The 20,907-nt window shown below is 42.7% G+C and overlaps 1 protein-coding gene across 3 annotated transcripts in view; it reads right to left on the bottom strand.

Annotated features, from left to right (window-relative positions):
* NHSL2 (NHS like 2) overlaps positions 1 to 20,907 on the bottom strand; it is a 256,785-nt gene that overhangs the window by 48,687 nt on the left and 187,191 nt on the right. For all 3 annotated transcript variants that reach the window (XM_083159099.1, XM_083159100.1, XM_083159101.1), the window contains exon 2: positions 20,278 to 20,415. In XM_083159099.1, coding sequence (XP_083015225.1) covers positions 20,278 to 20,415 — 138 coding nt within the window. The remainder of the gene's footprint in view (positions 1 to 20,277; positions 20,416 to 20,907) is intronic.

Genomic DNA, 20,907 nt, shown 5'->3' with positions numbered 1-20,907 from the left:
AAACCAATACCTGTATCAACGATACTGCGCATTTATGCAAATTAAATAATCTATGAAAGGTGTTGATACTACAGGCATGGTACACTCATATCTAAACATTGCGCTGATCTCGTGATTATTATCAAGGACCCACTTTTGGCAATCAGCCATATTATTCTAACGCATTGAATATTGTCTCTTTCTCCTTTTTAGTAACAATTAGAATAAAAGTTAAGTTTTATTACACTAATTACTCAACTAACCACTAATTCATTACCATTATATATATCTTTTTCAAGTGTGCCCCAAAAACCGTACGTATGTTCCCTTGTAGTCACCCTCGTGACGCCCCCCCCTTTTTTTCAGTTTAACCACTGAACATCTTTTGGGAGCACCACCAACCTAACACTGCTAAGATTGCTTGCAAGCAGTAAATATGTTGGTTAACTAGCAATTATATCTAGTATATAACTCTACTGAATTTTACGACCAGTGCCAATCCCTCCCGCTAATCCACTTAGTTCTTGTACTGAGTTCTTTCTCAGTTTCTTGGATTAGAGCACGGTACCATATTTAATCTTTATTCTTATTCTCTGACTGCTACTAATTAAGAGACCAATCTACCAGGAGGTAGCACAACTGAACATTCACTGTATTGACCCTACAAATAATGTCAACTTTCAATTTACGAAGTGAACTGACTAGCCGACATAGAATTAACGACTTCAATACCATATTTCCAACCCAGTCAGCCCAGACGGAGCATGACCAAACGTGGGATGAGGACTTGGCCAGTCTGAAGAAAATTCTTCAAAAACAGATACGAACAAACTGGGACTTATCTAGACTGGAGAACTATTGCAAGCAAAAAATTACCCCTAGAGGTCTTAGGCCCAAAACCTTCCCGGCATTCGACTTGGTTACCGACACTCTGAAGAAAGAGTGGGAAACCAGCCTCCTCAAATGCTCCCAGGAGCTTATGTCCATCTTAATTCGCCATAACAACCTGGTTCTAGAGGAGTGCACCAAAAACATAGAAGAATTGGGTAAAAAACTGGAAAAGTGGGAACAGGATCCCCAGTTCCAGGCAAACTTTGACAGAAACAAGAAAGAACTGGACAACTACGAAACAATCATCATAGACCGCAAGAAAACCAAATTCCTCAGGGATCAAAGGGATTTTTCGACAGGGAGGATATTCAACTGGACACGCTTTCAAAAAGTACGCAGAGGAAATTATAATCAAGAACAACGTGGCACACCATCACCCTCGGAATCAGAGTATTCAAACACTGATGACTTGAGCGACAACTCATATGATAACCCACACACAAGTAACCAGCAACATTTTTTAGATTTTGGCGGGGGGAGAGGAGCATACCGTGGAAGAGGAAGACAAGACGATCAAAGAAAAAATCGAAGAAGGGATTGGACAAGATGGGAACCGCGGCAACCAAGCCGTCAGTCACAAAGGAAAAAACCCAACTAGGTACCGAAGTGACAGGCCTCCAGATAATTAATTTATCAACCCACACCCTGACCACAGATCAACAAAAAGTATTACAAAAAGGTCTCTCTTTCTCACCCACTGGCAAATTTGACAGATTCCGATGGGAAACTAGTTTACAACTATTCGGCCGCAAACTACTCCTCACTAAATTCCATGCCTCTCGACAGGAATTAAATGAATCTGACCAAAACCCAGGATGGTCAACACGTGAACTGCAAGCCCTAGAAGAACTCGAGGAACTGGAGAATCCGGTAGAGGCCAGTAATAGTAGGCAAATTTGTAAAAAACGCTCAGCATTCTTTCCACAAGATACAATCTGCCCAGAAGTGAGAGTTTTCACTAACTTAGTGGCGAAGGATTTAGACCAGCTATATCTAAGGAAAAAGAAGAACAAATTCATACCAAAGGGAAACCTGAACAGACAAGAAGCCAAAGCTCTCAAAGAAATCAAAGAGCTGCGAGACATGGTCATCAAACCCTCGGATAAGGGTGGAAACATCGTTATATGGCCCGTCTCAATGTATTTGAAAGAAGCACACAAACAACTCAATGACGCATCATGCTACAGCAAATCCATGTTTGATCCCACCTCTAATTTCCTACTAGGATACAATAGAATTATCAACAGGGCAGTAGCCAACGGAGTCATCACCAAGTCGGAGCATAAATACCTTGAGAACCCCACACCACGAGTAGCAACCTTCTACCTGCTACCCAAGGTTCACAAATGCCTTGAAGAACCACCTGGCAGACCAATCGTGTCCGGTAATGGCTCCCTAATTGAAAAGGCATGCACTTTCTTGGATATTCATCTGCGTCATCACGTTGTCGGCTTACCATCATACACTAAGGACACCGCCGATGTCCTCAAGAAACTCCATGACGTGCAGTTGGATGAAGATCATCTCCTAGTATCACTAGATGTAGAGGCACTCTACAACTGCATCAAGCATGACCTCGGCATACAAGCTGTTCGATACTTCATGCAAATGGAGGGTATCACTCCTTTTCATGAATTCCTACTGGACCTTCTGGACTTTGTACTCCGTAAAAACTACTTCATCTTCGAAAACCACTACTACATCCAGGGAAGAGGAACTGCGATGGGAGCAGCATGTGCTCCAACCTATGCAAACCTCTTCCTTGGGTGGTGGGAGAGGGAGGTGGTTTTTCAGAACGACCAGGATACCGAATGTATACAAAGTTGGATGAGGTATATAGACGATATCTTCGTCATTTGGAAAGGCTCTAAACTTCACCTCACCAGATTCATTGAGCGTTTAAATACAAATGATCTCAACTTAAAATTTACTTTTGAATGCGACAACAACAGCATCAACTTCTTGGATTTGAGAATCTACAGAGACACCAACAACATGCTCTCCACCGAACTATATCGCAAATCCACCTCTACCAACAGCCTACTACACAGCACGAGTTCGCACTTTCCCCCTACTATTGACAACCTACCGAAGGGTGAATTTCTACGACTCCGGCGAAATTGCTCGGACGACATAGTTTTTGAAGAAAAATGTAAAGACCTATCTCAAAGACTTCAGGAACGTGGCTATTCCAAGAGGCTTATTAAGAAATCCAGGAAGGCCATACTCACCACCTCCCGAGACAAGATCCTTTTCCAAACGCCCGAAAAAACAACATCAAATACTATCAGACTGGTTGGAAATTTCTGCCCAGAATGGAAAGAAATCAAAAATATTGTTCAAAAACATTGGTCTATCTTACTATCAGACCATGACCTTGCTGCCAATCTAAACCCACGGGTGGATATGAGCTGGCGCCGGGCACCAAATTTGAAGGATAACCTGGTGCACAGCCACTTTGATGTGACTCAACCAAAGAAATCGCAAACCACGGGGACCTATCCCTGTGGTAACTGCAAAGCGTGCAGCCACGTCACTAATATCAAGACTATAGAAGACAAATTTGGGACATCCATAGAGATTAGGGAACATTTCAACTGCAAGACCCCTAATGTCATCTACTGCATAATGTGCCCATGCCAACTGAGATACATTGGCATGACTTCCAGGCCTCTTAAACAGAGAATCCTGGAACATCTTGGGAATGTCAGGAACGCTGCCAGTGATCAATCAAAAATGAAGACCATTACCTCGGTAGCACGACACTTCCTTAAAAAACATGCCGCAAACACCAAGGATCTCAAATTTTGTGGGCTCGAACATATCCACCTAGGACGAAGAGGAGGTGATATCACCCAGTCACTCCTCCGTAAGGAAAGCTGGTGGATTTTCCATCTCGGATCCCTTACTCCTAAAGGCCTCAATGAAGGCATTAATTATAGCGCCTTCCTTTAGCTAGTGTTTGTCTCCTACTTCCATTGTCCTACACCCTTCCACCCTGGAGATCTGTCTTTTGCTGGGAACACTTGATACCCCCATTAAACGCCTATAATGACTAATATCACTACTATCCAGTTCCTCTACTGTATTTTGACCTCATCTCTCTACATACGACACATGATATATATTTCTCTCTATATTATTTCCTCCTTCATGCTGTTTGGCTAGTTTGCCTCAACATACACTGAGTGGCCAGTCCATTCGGTGTCCATTATGACCAATATCATCATTGTCCAGTTCCTCGACCCTATATATATATATTATATATTTTGTTATTGATGTGTATGTATGTACATGTGTATATATATATATATATGTATGTATGTGTATGTATATGTATGTATATGTTGCCTCATACTTTATATTGTTTCTGGTATGCTGCTGTGTTGTTTGCTGACAGAATGGTCAATATATACCTAGTAGCCAGCACCAAATTCTCCAGCACCTAACATCATATGTATTACTTTCAGTTTTTTCATTTTTTTCACATTTTTTTCATTTTTTTCATTTCCCTATCCATTCAGTTTTCATTCATTCATTTATTGTATCGTCACTCACTTCATTTAATTATTCCTAATTACTCTTTTTATATATATATATATACAATGAATGAGATGCATACAAATATGTGCAGATCCTCTCATACAGCGTTACTATAAAATCTTCACAGCCCCTTAAAATTACGGTACTGCCTTCTTTATAACATTACAATAATCTCCATTCATAATGAAAGAGATGCAGTCAAAAATGTGCAGATTCTCTCATATATAGTTACCACTAAACTCCCGCAGTCCCTCAAATCGCGTGAGAACACTACAATAAATCTCCATATTTAGCTAACATTTCTTGGACAATCACTGTCATTTTTTAAACATTACATGGGTATTTTTATGCCCTCATCATACTGTCCATGTAGTGAATATCACGCGTACAGTTTAACCTACTCAGGGTTATTATTATTTCATCACTGACTCCTTAGCCAGTTTCACTTATCCACGCTATAATTCAGCCCAAGTTGCGGAGACATAGACCCGCCTTTTACCATGACGGGACACTAATTCTTCTCAGCTGCACAGATCCGCCCCCTGGCTCCGATTGGCCAGAGCAGTACATGTATACGGGCTGTGCTGTCCTCCTGACAGCGTCCTTTGAGAAAGCCTCGGTGAAACACGTGTGAGGAACGCCCCTGACACACCCCCTGCCTCCGTCACAGACGCCGGTCACAACCATCATCTTGAGCAGCGGCTCCCGTCATATGGCGCCGGGCACCGCTTCTCTAAGCTAAGTAAACCCAGGAATACTTCATCTAACCAGCAGTATCCTTATCTCTAACCTTACTTTCGTTTTTTTGACTTTCTACCTCTATTACGCTAGCTGCCGCTCTGCTGTGATCAAACACAGCACGCTCAGTACCCGGTAGCTGAGTAGTCTGTCACCCCCACCTCTGCATATACTGCAGATAGCACTTAAAAGGCTCTTTCCATCAAGCCTCGGGTGCTGCACCTTTGACACATTACAGGTGTTGTTGTTGTATGATGTAAAAACGCATTTAACACCACTGCCTTGATACAGACCAGGCAATTATCTGCCAAAAATCTCCATTTCTTTTTTTCAGCTGATTAGTCTGTTATCTACACCCCTGCATATATTGCAGTCTGTTATCTACACTCCTGCATATATTGCAGTCACTATCTGAACGTCTACACCTCTGACCTGTAATAGACCCTTGTTGCATAAGGTAAATACACAAAATATAACTGCATCGATACAGACCAGGCAATTATCTGCCAAATTTCCGCACTTCTACTGCCTAGCAGCTGTTTAACTTATCACCCACACCTCTGCATATACTGTTGACAGTATCTAAAACCATTTTTACCACCCAGTATCAGGTACTGTGTCCTCGACCTATAACAGGTTTTTGTATGAGGTTAACATATGATAATACAATTGTATAAGTACAGACCAGTCAATTATCTGCCAGATTTTGTCTTAAATTAGGATCAATATACAAGAGTATTTGTTCTAATGTAATATACCAACAGTACAATTGTTTATTTGATACCCAGTCTACATGTCTGTATTCATTTAGCCTTCACTATTCAGTTTTTTATAATCCACTGTATTTGGGACTAATAGCTGTCAAACTCTCCCAATGTGTATGCAAAACCGATATTGTCAGCGTCAAAACTGACTAAATTGTTAAAACCAACCTAAACTAAAAGACTATTTTTAATTGATAGAGTTTACATGTTAAAACTGTGAAACTTGCACTCGTTTGTATCAATCATGGTTTGACACTTTGCTGGTGTCATTACCTGTCTGATAGCCTATCTGTTCCTTCATAGCTAAATACTACCCAGCCTGTGTTTGCAATCTACGGCTGCCAAAAACTTTGAATCTACCTGTACAGACCGTGCAAACCTAGCAATAAAATTCCTCAAGGTGTCACACTAGCCCCAGTCAGAACCATTCAGTACTGGCAACAATGGCGCCTAAGGTGCACTACTCATGAGGATACAAACACCATCTATTTCAACATCAACCTTCATTGTAGATAACCTACACCAGTGGCAACACCAAACAGTGGCTGCCTCAACCCCATTACCCTTCTTCTATTCCGGGGAAAGGATCAGCGTTCTCCTACTCTCTCATTCATCATTTGATACAACAAGTAGATGATGGACAGCAGAAGTCAGGGTCCGCACTGTTGATACCAACCCACTACCTATGCCATAACCCTTCTTTTCAGTGCTCTCTCATCAGTCGCGTCAAAACTGAACCCCCTGCAATGCAGGCAAGCAACAGGGTGAACCATTGATGACGCCTCAGAAAGCAGAAGCACTCTTTTTCAATTGAGCTACAATGCTGGTGCCCCCCTAATTCTGCCAACATTACTACCATACGTCACTGGATCGCCTGAACCCGTCCCGATCTCAGTAGCTAAGCGGTGACTGGCCGGGCTAGTACCTGTGGGAAGACTCACAGGGAATACTCGGTGTTGTAATTACCAGGCGAAGAAGGGATCACCTTCTGGACCTAGCTCAAACTGTCTATATTCTCCACTATTCCTGACTTCCTAAATCTTTCTACCACTCTCATTCCCCAATATCCACAGTTGTGACCTACTACTACTCGTCTATCACGGAGGACAACACATTGTTTATTGGAATCTCTACTGCCTAATTATGTGTGTCAAGCATCCCTAAACCAATACCTGTATCAACGGTACTGCGCATTTATGCAAATTAAATAATCTATGAAAGGTGTTGATACTACAGGCATGGTACACTCATATCTAAACATTGCGCTGATCTCGTGATTATTATCAAGGACCCACTTTTGGCAATCAGCCATATTATTCTAACGCATTGAATATTGTCTCTTTCTCCTTTTTAGTAACAATTAGAATAAAAGTTAAGTTTTATTACACTAATTACTCAACTAACCACTAATTCATTACCATTATATATATCTTTTTCAAGTGTGCCCCAAAAACCGTACGTATGTTCCCTTGTAGTCACCCTCGTGACGCCCCCCCCTTTTTTTCATTCTATTGAAGGCCCAGCGATTTGAAATTGAATGAGATCAACCACAAGCTTCTGTGATGCCAGGGGGGGAATTGGCAGCCGTCGGAACTGGGTGGGGGTCGGAATTGACGGGTCCCATATTATCCTATGAGGAAAAAACGTTACAGCTTTGCCAGGCGATATCTCTGGTTCCCGGGGGGCTAGAGACACGGGGCTGGGCTCGTTGGAAAGCCCTGGTCCTCAGCTACAAAATGAAGGGGGGCACGTGCCCGGGTGCCTCCCCCCCTGAATCTGCCACTGATTATATATATATTTTGATTGTGGGAGGAAACAAGTACCGAGATAAAACTGATGCAAGCATGGGGAGAATATACAAACTCCTGGCCATTATGGGAGGGTAGGTAAGTATGCCAGGTTGGGATAATTTGGTCTACAGCATGATGGTCGACAGTCATTAGGTCGACACCATAAGGTCAACATGGGGCAATGTCGACATGGACTAGGTTGACATGGGAAAAGGTTGACATGGTTCTAGGCATGGGCACAGTTTAAAGTGCAGCGCATTCCCTCGTATTGCTCGCTGCGCTCGTTATGTGTCGGGCACGGTGCCTCGCTGCGCTCGGCACACTATTTTATTCTCCTACCATGCCCTAGTGGATGGTAGGGCATGAAATACCGCCTGTCGGCATATGTCGGCTCAAAAAACTGAAAAACCCCATGTCAACATTTTGACTGTCGACCTAGACACTGTCGAACTAACGGCCTGTCAAACTAATGACCTTTTGACCTAGAACCATGTCGACCTTTTCCTATGTCAACCTAGACCCATGTCGACCCTTTGCCATGTTGACCTAATGGTGTCGACCTAATGACTGTCTACCATCACGCTGTAGACCAAATGACCGTATCCCAGTATGCCAACATCTGAGCAGAGGCATAGAGCCCCTGGCCATAGGTGAATACTTGTCATGCTACTGGTGGCCCACAAGTCACATTTTACCCATCACTGTATTCAGATAAGAGCTCTTTGCATGTGACTAAATAATCTTCAATGTTTATTACCTAATACAAAATGTTATGGCAGATCTTTCTTTATCGCCTTTCAATCTCACTATGGGCCTGATTCAGGATCAATTGTCCCCGGCATATTCGCTCTTCGCATGTGCTTATTTGTGCATGTGCAGGGCCGCAGTAAGAACGCCTTCAACGACTATCACAGTTGCTGAGGTGTTCACTTGGGAAGGGGAGGGAGGGGGTGGAGCAGAGGTGTCCCCATGAAAATGTTGGGCATTCCCCTCTGATCACAGATGGGCCAATGTCTGCAGGGGGTGGGTGGCTGATATCACATGATGTCACGCCCGCCCCCAATTCGGTGGACAACGATGGAATTAAAGGTCTGTATAGGCTGCCTTTTATTTCCGAAGGGGAGAGAAATCATTTGATGGTCGGCAACCACTTAATGATTTCTTCTCCCCTACAGCTGAATACGAGAGGAGAACCTAAAAAGAAAAACGGACTATTTTATTATATTTTATTAACACGTAACTATATCTGTGCCACCTGTGAGCTTTCAGATGTCTCTTATGTTGGCCCTTTTCCACTATCACAAACAACATATTATACTTATCTGGGGATGCTAGATTGCAGAATTTTAGTGTATACAAAAATGTATAATATATTTTGTGCTTCTAATTGATGATGCAAACTGGATTTGTCTCTCTGTGGTATGCTGCGTGCTTCTGACATAAATGTCCTGATAAGAGATTCTGTAACCCTTCCGCTGTGATATCGTTTAAATTAGTTTTGGGGATAAAGTTTTTTTATTGCAGTGTGAATGAGCTTAGATTCCCCGACTGTACAGTATGTCTTTAAATTGATGGAGATGTGGTTCTCAGATATGGTAAAGTAGTGATGGGGTATCCAAACCCATCTACATTACAAATGTTTTTTTTCTGTTTTCTTTACTATTGGTCACAAAACATAGATTACACCAAAAACAGATGTTGCTTTTCAATGTACAATCCCTAATGGTGAGATAAAATTTATCTATTTGGACCCATCAGAAACCTTTAGTAAACCCTTCCTTATGACAGACTGTGGTAAATATGAATGATGCATTACATGTACTATTATGATGACTGCACTCAGCATTTGCTGATAACCCCAAATGCTGAAGTCATATCACAAAACTAGGAAGCTGAATCTTCCAGCCTAGATCTATCAAACCCTAGCACCACGAGATAACAATTAGAGCACTTGCAGGCTTTAGCAAAGATACATTTAGCCATATTTATTCATGTATGACAGTGTGAGGCAAAGCTGAGATAAGCACAACGCACAACAGTTTCTGAGTCACCTCCTTATTTAGCTGCTAATTGGAAAGGAAACTGATCTCTCACAATTTTAAAAGGACAAACCTGTATTAACTAAGAAAATCTAAAAATCTGTAATCTAAAAAAAAAACACATTGACATAAAATCTAAGGTCTCATCACTTTAAATCCATGTAAATACCTACAGCCCTGTATAGTACAATCAAATAATTGCACTATTCCTCCATTTATAGATTTTTATTGTACGACTGGTTGACATTTTGTGCATTAACACACAGGTAGGGTATTATGGCTATGCCACACTGGGGACATATCACACTAGTGACTCTTCTGCGCCCTACCCTACTAACACCCACCCAATGTCGCGTGCACCTGTAGATGTTATGCAATGTATGGAGGGTGTATCACACAAGGGACATATTACCCAATTGTTTCTTTATCAGAACTAGTCTTCAGAATGCATACCTCCCAACTTCTGTGAGCGTCCGAAAAGGGGGCGGGGTGTATGCAAATGAGGGTGCGGCTTATGCTAATTAGTCGCAACCTCATTTTCAGACGAGAATAGACGCTGTGCACATGCGCACAGCGTCTATTCTATTAGATTGGGGGGTCTCCCAACTGCCACCCTCCGCAGCGGGACAATGCCTGCCGCGGGTGGGACAGCGGGACAGGACCCGAAAATTGGGACTGTCCCGCTGTAATCGTGACACTTGGGAGATATGAGAATGGTGAAATGTTGCACTCAAATCAGGACTGTCCCTTCTAAAATGGGGACAGTCGCCAATTATGCATATACTCATTTAATATTTGTCTATCCTCACATCTGTCTGTTTTCTTGAGCAGGGCTCCCTGAACTTTATTGGTCTGAATCAGAGGTGTATGACTGAAGTTCCGATGTAAGTGCACTGAAAACACCTAGGGAGCATGTGTTACCCTCAGGGCCGGCTCAAGGCCTACTAGCACCCTCAGCAAGTTTTTTTTAAGTGCCCCCCCCCCCAATGTGGTGACTGTGCTCCATTATACATATGTCACACATTGTGATGCCCATTATACACATGCCACACACTGTGATGCCCATTACACATTATGCCACACACTGGGATGCCAATTATACATATGCCACACACCATGATGCCCATTACATATTATGCTACACACACCATGGTGCCCATTACACATATGCAACACACACTGTGATACCCATTACATATTATGCTACATAAGTGCCGCTTACTGACATGCTCATTGCTGGGGGGTTCTTTCTCAATGCCAGGGGTTAAATGCCTGGTTCCAGGGGTTACATGCTCGATGCCAGGGGCTTTATACTTGATGCCAGGGACTTCATGCTTGATGCCAAGGGGGTTTCATACTTGTTGCCAAGGAGGTTTACATGCTCATTGCCATGGGGGAGCCAGCGCCGGTGGGGTCTGCAGCAGGCGCATTGAAAAAAATGCCTGCTAAAATTGAAACAGTCTGACAGCCAGGCAGAGAGTGGTGGGCTGCCTGGCTGTCTTCAGAGTGGATCCACGGCTATTTGAAATCTCGCACCGGATCGCCAGCCAATAGGAGCTTCTGGTTCGGCAACCAATCAAGAGCCACCACTGCCGCTCCTGACGACCTGGCGTGAGATTTCAAATAGCCCTTGACCCGCTCTGAAAACAGCCGGTCTCTGCCCGGCTGTCAGACTGCTTCAATTCTGCTGGGTGGGTTTTTCAATGCACCCGCTGCAGACCGGGCCATCTCCAGGTATGTTGTGAAGCAATATAGCATGCTTACTAAGAGTGTACAACTCCATACACTTTTGCATATGGGATCACTAGGGATCATATTGGGTGCAGGGTGTGTGGTCCAGGGAAGCCCACACCGCACACGCTGCACTCAAACCGTTTACATATACCCCTCCAGAATCTTGTGGTGGCAGGCTCTATAGACATTAATCACCAGCAAAATGACACAATGGCCGTATTTGCCAGTGATTTCGGCATCCGCAGTAGATATGTCACTGAAAACAAGGTAAGACGTTTGCGGCATCATTTAGAGCAGCTATATAAATGGCAGGATCCCTTCCTGATGAACCAAAAGGATGTCCCGGGGGACAATGCTGCAGTATCTGGATGCAAACCGCACCCTATCAGCCGGGAGAGAGGGCCGTGTAGCGGTGCCAGCAACTAGGGGCGTGCACCACACAAACAATCCTAGTTACAACCCTGTTCCTAGCCATTTGAGCCATGTGATTCTATGTATTATACACTATTCAAAATACCATATATATCAATTTACCCCTATCTACCTGCATAACATCACATCATAGGAAATAAATGCTTGAATTATCAGTAAAGTCAATTAGGATTAAACATATTCTCCTGTAAACTGTGGTGTATTCCAATGTTCTCCTTAGCTCAGACAAAGAGCTGCAGTATGAGAATGGAATATATTAGGTCACTTTATGGCTCCTCGCCTCTTATTTTTATATTGCTGGCACTTGTTTATGCAGTGTATGGTGAGTGACTTATTGTTTATGTAGCAGAGCTATCCAGCTGTCCACTTCCAGTCCATGTTCGTATCTCCTAGGTTCCCCACAGCCCGTGAACAACAGGAGACTCATAGCCAGCACAGAGGAGAGAAGGCTGCTGGTTGACAGATAAAAACTTAATGAACACACAACTGAGGTTTTTTTAGAAGGATACAAACATCTTTGAAGGGTGAAACACGGAGAAAAAAATGCCCTGTATAATTAACAAAGACCTATCCGCAAAGAATTCCACTGAAGATACACAGTATGCTGGGGATCACTACTTGTGGCTGCTAAGAGAAGAGATGCAAGAGGTGGTGACTGTGAAGATCAGATAGTTATAGCATTATGAGTTGTGAAGGTACTGTACACATTGTAGGGCTGAGGCATGAAGGGCCCACTGGGGAATGCAGTATTAGGGGCCCATGTATGTTTGTGGCCAGCCACCACATTGGTTTCCGTAACCATTTCAGAATGCACGGGCTGGACCTCTTCATAATAAAAACTGGTAGTACATGTTACATTAGAATGTAACAATGCAATGTAGAAATGGGATACAGTCATTAAATAGACTTGCATTCGGTCGAACACTGAAGGTCGATGTGACTTAGGTCCACACATGAAATAGGTAGATATGGTTAAGGCCAACATTAGCATTAGGTCGACAATGGGAAGGTCGACAGTCAAAGGTCAACATACATTTTTTACATTTTTGTTGTAGCCAACATGTGCTAACATTTACTAGGGCATGGAAGGAGATTAGAATGGTTTGCCGACCACAGCGAGACACCGTGCTCGAAGGGGATGTGGTACACTTTGACGGTGACCATGGTGACTATGTCGACATTCAGGACAAACTAAAAGACCCTTTGACCTTTCCATTGTCGACCTAATACCTGTGTCGACCTTCCAACCCTGACGACTTTAGCCATGTCGACCAATGTGTACCTAATATGGGTCGACCCATACCCGTAGAAATACACCATAGTCCTGTGCAGGGTAAGTTAACGTAAAATTCAATGTATCGAACCTAGGAGGTGGTCGACAAGGGGGCCCACCGGCTGTTCACCTTGTGGGGTAGTCCCGCCCTGACTGTACATCACTCAGACCACACACACACTCTCTCTCTCACTCACACACACACACTGTGGGGGTTATTTAGACCTCATTGCAGGCCAGGCAATAATCAAGTGACGCAAAGCAAAAGCCTGTGGAGAACATGTGTATGTACAAAAGTTCCTGGGAGGACATGCTATGTGTATGTACAAAATTCCTGGGGGAACATGCTGTGTATATATACAAAATTCCTGGAAGAACATGCTATGTGTATGTACAAGAGTCCTGGAAGGACATGCTGTGTGTATGTACAAGAGTCCTGAGAGGACATGCTGTGAGCATGTACAAGAGTCCTGGAAGGACATGCTGTGTGTATGTACAAGAGTCCTGGGAGGACATGCTGTGAGCATGTACAAGAGTCCTGGCAGGACATGATGTGTGCATGTACAAGAGTCCTGTGAGGACATGCTGTGTGTATGTACAAGAGTCCTGGGAGGACATGCTGTGTGTATGTACAAGAGTCCTGAGAGGACATGCTGTGAGCATGTACAAGAGTCCTGGAAGGACATGCTGTGTGTATGTACAAGAGTCCTGGGAGGACATGCTGGGAGCATGTACAAGAGTCCTGGCAGGACATGCTGTGTGCATGTACAAGAGTCCTGTGAGGACATGCTGTGTGTATGTACAAGAGTCCTGTGAGGACATGCTGTGTGTATGTACAAGAGTCCTGGGAGGACATGCTGTGTGTATGTACAAGAGTCCTGAGAGGACATGCTGTGAGCATGTACAAGAGTCCTGGAAGGACATGCTGTGTGTATGTACAAGAGTCCTGGGAGGACATGCTGGGAGCATGTACAAGAGTCCTGGCAGGACATGCTGTGTGCATGTACAAGAGTCCTGTGAGGACATGCTGTGTGTATGTACAAGAGTCCTGTGAGGACATGCTGTGTGTATGTACAAGAGTCCTTGGAGGACATGCTGTTTGCATGTACAAGAGTCCTGAGAGGACATGCTGTGTGCATGTACAAGAGTCCTGTGAGGACATGCTGTGTGTATGTACAAGAGTCCTGTGAGGACATGCTGTGTGCATGTACAAGAGTCCTGGGAGGACATGCTGTGTGTATGTACAAGAGTCCTGGGAGGACATGCTGTGTGTATGTACAAGATTCCTGGGAGGACACGCTGTGTGTATGTACAAGAGTCCTGGGAGGACATGCTATGTGTATGTACAAGATTCCTGTGAGGACATGCTGTGTGCATGTACAAGAGTCCTGGGAGGACATGCTGTGTGCATGTACAAGAGTCCTGGGAGGACATGCTGTGTGCATGTACAAGAGTCCTGGGAGGACATTCTGTGTGTATGTACAAGAGTCCTGGGATGACATGCTGGGGGAAATTTACTAAAGGAAATTTGTAAAAAATAGGTGTATTTGTATCCAGAAATACACTTAATTTTGACATTTACTATCCCGAAAATACAGCAATTCGTATTCGTATAGATAGCACATCAATACGACTATGAATTGCCGTATTTTCGGGATAGTAAATGTCAAAAATAAGTGTATTTCTAGATACAAATACACCTATATTTTTACAAATTTCCTTTAGTAAATTTCCCCCCTTGTTACTACTTTGCAAACCGTACACATTCTCCTATCTTTAGCCAATTCTTCTAAACCCTAGGACAGCTAGGAATCCTTAAAACTCAATGACTGCAGCCATAGTCTGGAGCATCTGAAAGCATAATATTTCTAATATGATTATAATCTAAGGTGTAAAAAGTGATAAAATGCAGAATGATAAAGTACCAGCCAATTAGCTCCTAACTGTCACTGTTACAAGCTGTGTTTGAAAAATGAGAGATGGGAGCTGATTGGCTGGTACTTTATCACTCTACATTTTATCACTTTTCAAGGCTTAGTACATCTGGCCCTTTTACTTTTATATATGTGTTCAGGCATATCGGTTTAAATTTATATTGAGTTTTCAGTGGTAGAAGGCGAGATGGGTGTTATAAAATGCAACAGAAGTATTGTGGGGATCCTGAGCCCTGCTTATACGTGAAGGGAGGTGCTGGAAAAAGCATGTTATGAGAGACATGTCTACTAGGGCGGAGTGAAAAAAACTGAAATTGAGAAATTCAAAATCGGCTAGTGTGGGAAAGTTGTGACTTGACCTGAATAAGAAACGTGCAAAAGCATTTTGATCTGAGTCAACATCTTCTGTTCTGGCAAGAGGCCTGAATTTTCACTTTTTAGGTGAAAATGACGAAACCTATGAAGATGCTCCAATCTAGTTATAATTATGTCAGGATGTCTTAGAGTGGTTCATTAATATACTTTAGCATAGTAAAAAACAGTACGAGATTGTCCTAGTGCAAAGTGACTGACTGGCGGGAGAAAAAAATCCCTAATAATTGACCCATTTTCATGGTCACAATTGTGAATATTGTGTGTTTTCTCCTGAACGTGTTTATAAAAGAAGAAGCACAAATACTCTAAATGGAATTTCATTGACACTGTGTGAAATATAACACTGCATAATAGCCCTTAATCAGACCTGATCGCAGTACAAATTTGTTCTCAAACTGGGCAAAACAAATGCTGCATTGCAGGTGGGGCAGATGTAACGTGCTGAGAGAGTTAAATTTGGGTGGGGTGTGTTGAAACTGAAATCTAAATTGCAGCAGGTATTTACCCTGCACAGAAACAAAATAACAACACAAATCTAAAGGTGGCCATACATCTACAGATCGATTGTCAGATCTGGCTGGTTGGAACAAATACCTGGTAATATCTGAATGACAGTTTTTGGCAGTTTTCCAGCATTTCAAAGCAAAGTGCTCTCATCCATTACCAGTATTTTGTTCCAAACAGACAGATCGGACAATAAATCTGTAGATGTATGGCCACATTAACTCCCTCTGCACATGTTACATCTGCCCCACCTGCAGCTGCATTACAGCATATAATTATGCCAAAGATAAGCCAATATATTAACAGTTAAATACATTAAAGTGCATTATGCTGTAATAAGTATTGCTGATCAATCCTGCCTAGCAGGGCTGTCTTTTTGTATGGGCTTAATGGGCACTTGCCCAGGGCCCCCGGCGTATAAGGGCTCTATGTTGATAGCTGAGGATCCCCTTTTTCCAGGGATACCAAAATTTTGAAAATCAGCCCTGGGGAACTGCAGATATCCAACTTCAAAGCAGCAGTCCACATCCGACCTGTTAATTACAATTTCCAGTCATATTTCTCAGGTTCTCTCTGACACTAGCGGCTTGTCTCTATCATGCCCAGAACCAGAGATTCAAGCAGCCTTCAAGCAGCCGGTCCCTCCTCCAGCTCCAAACGTCTGGTGTAGTTTTATATTTTTGTCAATGGATTGCTCTGGCTCCTGATCTCTGATACCCAAGTTCCCAGCACCTCCTGAAAGTTGGGACTCTAGGTTTTTATACTAGGCTAAGAAATCTATTTCCAGATAATGGCGATATCTGCAGTCAAACAAGCTGCCCTTCCACCGGAAAATGACGAATATTAAGCCCACTCCATTATCCAACGTCCCCTGTGTATAAAACACCCCCTACCTCCCTGGAAGTCATTTACAAGGGACCCTTCATACAGCTCAGTGTCCCCTTCCACACGTTAGTGTTCACCCTCCCACCACCTGTGCAGTAAAGGAGTAATTAGCAGAAGGTACTGCTCCAGGTCCTACATGTTGAATGGAAGATAGAGCACCCCCTGCCACCCGTGGGACATCAAAGCTTCTGCTGATACCACCCCCCACCCCTAGGAGGTGAGAATGGGTAAGGGCCCCAGTGCATTGCTTTGCCCAGGTGCCCACACTGCTGTTAAGACGGCCCTGCTGCCTAGAAATGAACACAGTGATTGGCATATATGTACTGCTGGACACCACTCATAGAATGATTAACCTGTTATTTTTTTAATCAATATTCTTGTTTTTTTCCCCCTAAACATTAGATGTATTTGTTTATTTATTTATTTACAGTTTCTTATATACTGTAGTTAAGCAGATTCCTTTACGCTTTACAATAGTAGACAGTGATAAAACAAACTGGGTAATGACAGACAGACTTGGGGGTTAGAGGGCTCTGCTGCAAGCTTACAATTTATTACATCATAATACACTTCAACGTATTTAACAGTTAATATATTGGCTTATCTTTGGCATAATTATATGCTGTAATGCAGCCCAATCATGTTCCCAGTATAGGGGATGCAACACTGTTTTTCTGTCAATAAACAGAAGTGATATGTAAAATTATACATAAGACAGTTTACACTTACTTGTAATACTTATTGTAACAGTTATTGTTTTTCAATAACAGACTGCAACAGTTATTTCTTATTTATATACACAGGATTGTCTATATTTGTATATGCACTGCAAAGAGAGCAGCATAAATCCAATTTTATGTATTTCAGTGACACTGTGTGAAATATAACACTGCATAATGGCCCTTAATCAGACCTGATCGCAGTACAAATTTGTTCTCAAAATGGGCAAAAAAATGCTGGACTGCAGGTGGGGCAGATGTAACATGTGCAGAGAGATTTAAGGTGGCCATACATCTACAGATTTATTGTCCGATCTGTCTGGTTGGAACAAAATCCTGGTAAAAGATGAGAGCAAATGACAGTTGACCATTTGCTTTGAAATGCTGAAAAACTGTCATTCAGATATTACCAGCTGTTTGTTCCAACCGGCCCAATCTGACAATCGATCTGTAGATGTATGGCCACCTTTAGATTTGTGTGAGTTATTTTGTTTCTGTGCAAGGTAAATACCGGCTGCATTATTTTTACACTGTAATTTAGATTTCAGTTTCAACACACCCCACCCAAATTTAACTCTCTCAGCACGTTACATCTGCCCCACCTGCAATGCAGCATTTGTTTTGCCCATTTTGAGAACAAATTTGTACTGGGATCAGCTCTGATTAAGGGCTATTATGCAGTGTTATATTTCACACAGTGTCACCGAAATTCCATTTAGAGTATTTGTGCTTCTTCTATTATAAACACGTTCAGGAGAAAACACACAATATTCACAATTGTGACCATGAAAATGGGTCAATTATTAGGGATTTTTTCTCCCACCAAAGTCATTCACTTTGCACTAGGACAAGCTCGTACTCTCTTTTACTATGCTAAAGTATATTAATGAACCACTCTAAGACATCCTGACATAATTTTAACTAGATCGGAGCATCTTCATAGTTTTCGTCATTTTCACCAAAAAAGTGAAACTTCAGGCCTCTTGCCAGAACAGAAGATGTTGACTCAGACCAAAATGCTTTTGCACGTTTCTTATTCAAGTCAAGTCACAACTTTTCCACACTAGCCGATTTTGAATTTCTCAATTTCAGTTTTTTCACTCCGCCCTAATGTCTACACATAATTACAGGTTGAGTATCCCTTACTAAAAGCTCAGGACCGGAAGAATTTTGTATAACGGATTATTCCGTATATATTTCAAGGTATCTTGCATTTATGTTGTACAAACACATGGAATACACACAAATATATTTTATTTGTGTATAAAACAAGGTTTCAAAACATGAAAAAAAGTTTGTGTACAATCTCAGATAGTGAAATTAAATGCCAAGCAATCATTTTCTTGCACATACTGTATTTAGTGCCAGTTGCAGATGTCCCTAGTAGTGCCAGTTACATATCATGTCCTCAGTAGTGCCAGTAACAGATGTCCCCAGTAGTGCCAGTTATATATCATGTCCTCAGTAGTGCTGTTCAATGGCGTAAGTTAGTTCCAGTTGCCTGGAGGCAATATAAATATTGGTGCCCCCCAACACATACACCATGTTATATAAATATATGTATGTATGTATGGATATTATGCAGTGGCGTAGCTAAGTTTTGGGCGCCCCCCCCCCCCGCCCATGCAAACCCCCCCAATCCCCCGCAGCCTTACCTATCGCGCTGGTCCCGGCAGCTCCGTTCTTCTGCTGAGGACCACCACAAAATGGCTGCCCCCATACAGCAGACAGTTTCAGAGAACAGTGTGCTATATGGGGGCGGCCATTTTGTGGTGGTCCTCAGCAGAAGAACGGAGCCGCCGGGACCAGCGAGATATGTAAGTCTGCGGGGGATTGGGGGGGGGGGTGTAACTATAGCACAGCAGACCCCGTGGCCCTCACATGCACAGCGCCCCCCCCCCCCCGCGGTGGCGGGGGCTGCGGTGCTATAGTTACGCCGCTGATATTATGTTTAGAATAAAGAGTGTGACATCTGTGGTTCTGCTAGGAGGAGACAGCCACAGAAGCCATATCAACGTCTTTCAATTAGCTAATTCAAACTCACAGGGGAGGAGAAGTGCCCCCTTGGGAGCAGGAGCCCGGAGGCAGATGACTCCATTGCCTCCCAGAGTTCTGCCTCTGGTGCTGTTACAGATGTCCCCAGTAGTGCTTTTAGCAAAACTTGGAATTATTTGGATAACGGATATTTGGATAAGGGATACTCAACCTGTATATGACTGTTAATGTGTGTCCAGGGAGTAGCATGAGCCACATGCTGCATTGTTCTAGCAGAGTCATTGTCCCAGATGAATTATGGTGCACAATGCAGATTATTATTATAAGGGTGGTTACACAAAGAGGGAAACTATTTTTATTCAAACTGGTTGTCTGAAAAGTATCAAAGCATTTATCCAACTTTCATCAGACATTTTTAAAGGCAATAATGCTTCATACAAAGCTTCCATATTATTTTTTTTTTATATCCTTTATTCAGCATAGTATGTTGTAAAAGGAATAGTGATGTACCAGATTCCCCAGAATTATTCCATTTCTACAATTATTACTTACTTTAGATCATCCTATATTTTCACTGTAACATAGATTTGAGACATCTGGAGAAGCGCTCATCATAATACAGTTTGTTGCTAAATTGTTCTAGGTTTGAAATGAATCAGTTTTCACATTTTCCTATTCATACCTTGAAGAAGACTCTGCAGGTTGAGTTCAGCTTCCTGATGAAGCTCCTCTACGCAGGGAGGTCGTTTAGAGGACAGGAACACGTTTACAGGCTGCTGCTGCCAGTTGCTCAGCTTCGAATGGTCCACAGTAGAGGCAGCTGCAAATTCAGAAGATAAATAAATGTGTCACAAGAGGCCAAGTCATTAATCTCAGGAATAAACTAAAACAAAAATACTTTAAGATACACACATTAATCCACTCCCTTAATCTGATCTCTTCTCCACCTCTGCGCACCTCACAGCTCACCACTACATAAACACACCACAGACCTGACTCTTTCTACAAAGTTTTCCCACATGCCCCAGCGTTCCATGCTTTGATCTAATTTCAATACTACCTCCAAGCATCATTACTGCCCCAACGTTACTACAAAATGCAGCATTGAGCAGACACTGTATTTACAGCAAATCACATCATTGTAGATATAAATCACAGACACGTACATACAGTACACTCATTGCGATTGTTTGGACATTACATTTTAATAACTCTAGATGTGTGTCACTTGCACACTTGTATACTGTACCACAGTGCTCTGAAGTGCCTTAGCCCTTTTTATCTTATTTAGATATAAATTAACTCTAAAGTG

Source organism: Crinia signifera, chromosome 9 (genome assembly GCF_055691185.1).
Source record: "Crinia signifera chromosome 9, ASM5569118v1, whole genome shotgun sequence".
NCBI classification, from domain to species: domain Eukaryota; kingdom Metazoa; phylum Chordata; class Amphibia; order Anura; family Myobatrachidae; genus Crinia; species Crinia signifera.
The sequence above is the reverse complement of the archived record's forward strand: the minus strand, read 5'-3'. Positions and strand labels throughout refer to the sequence as shown.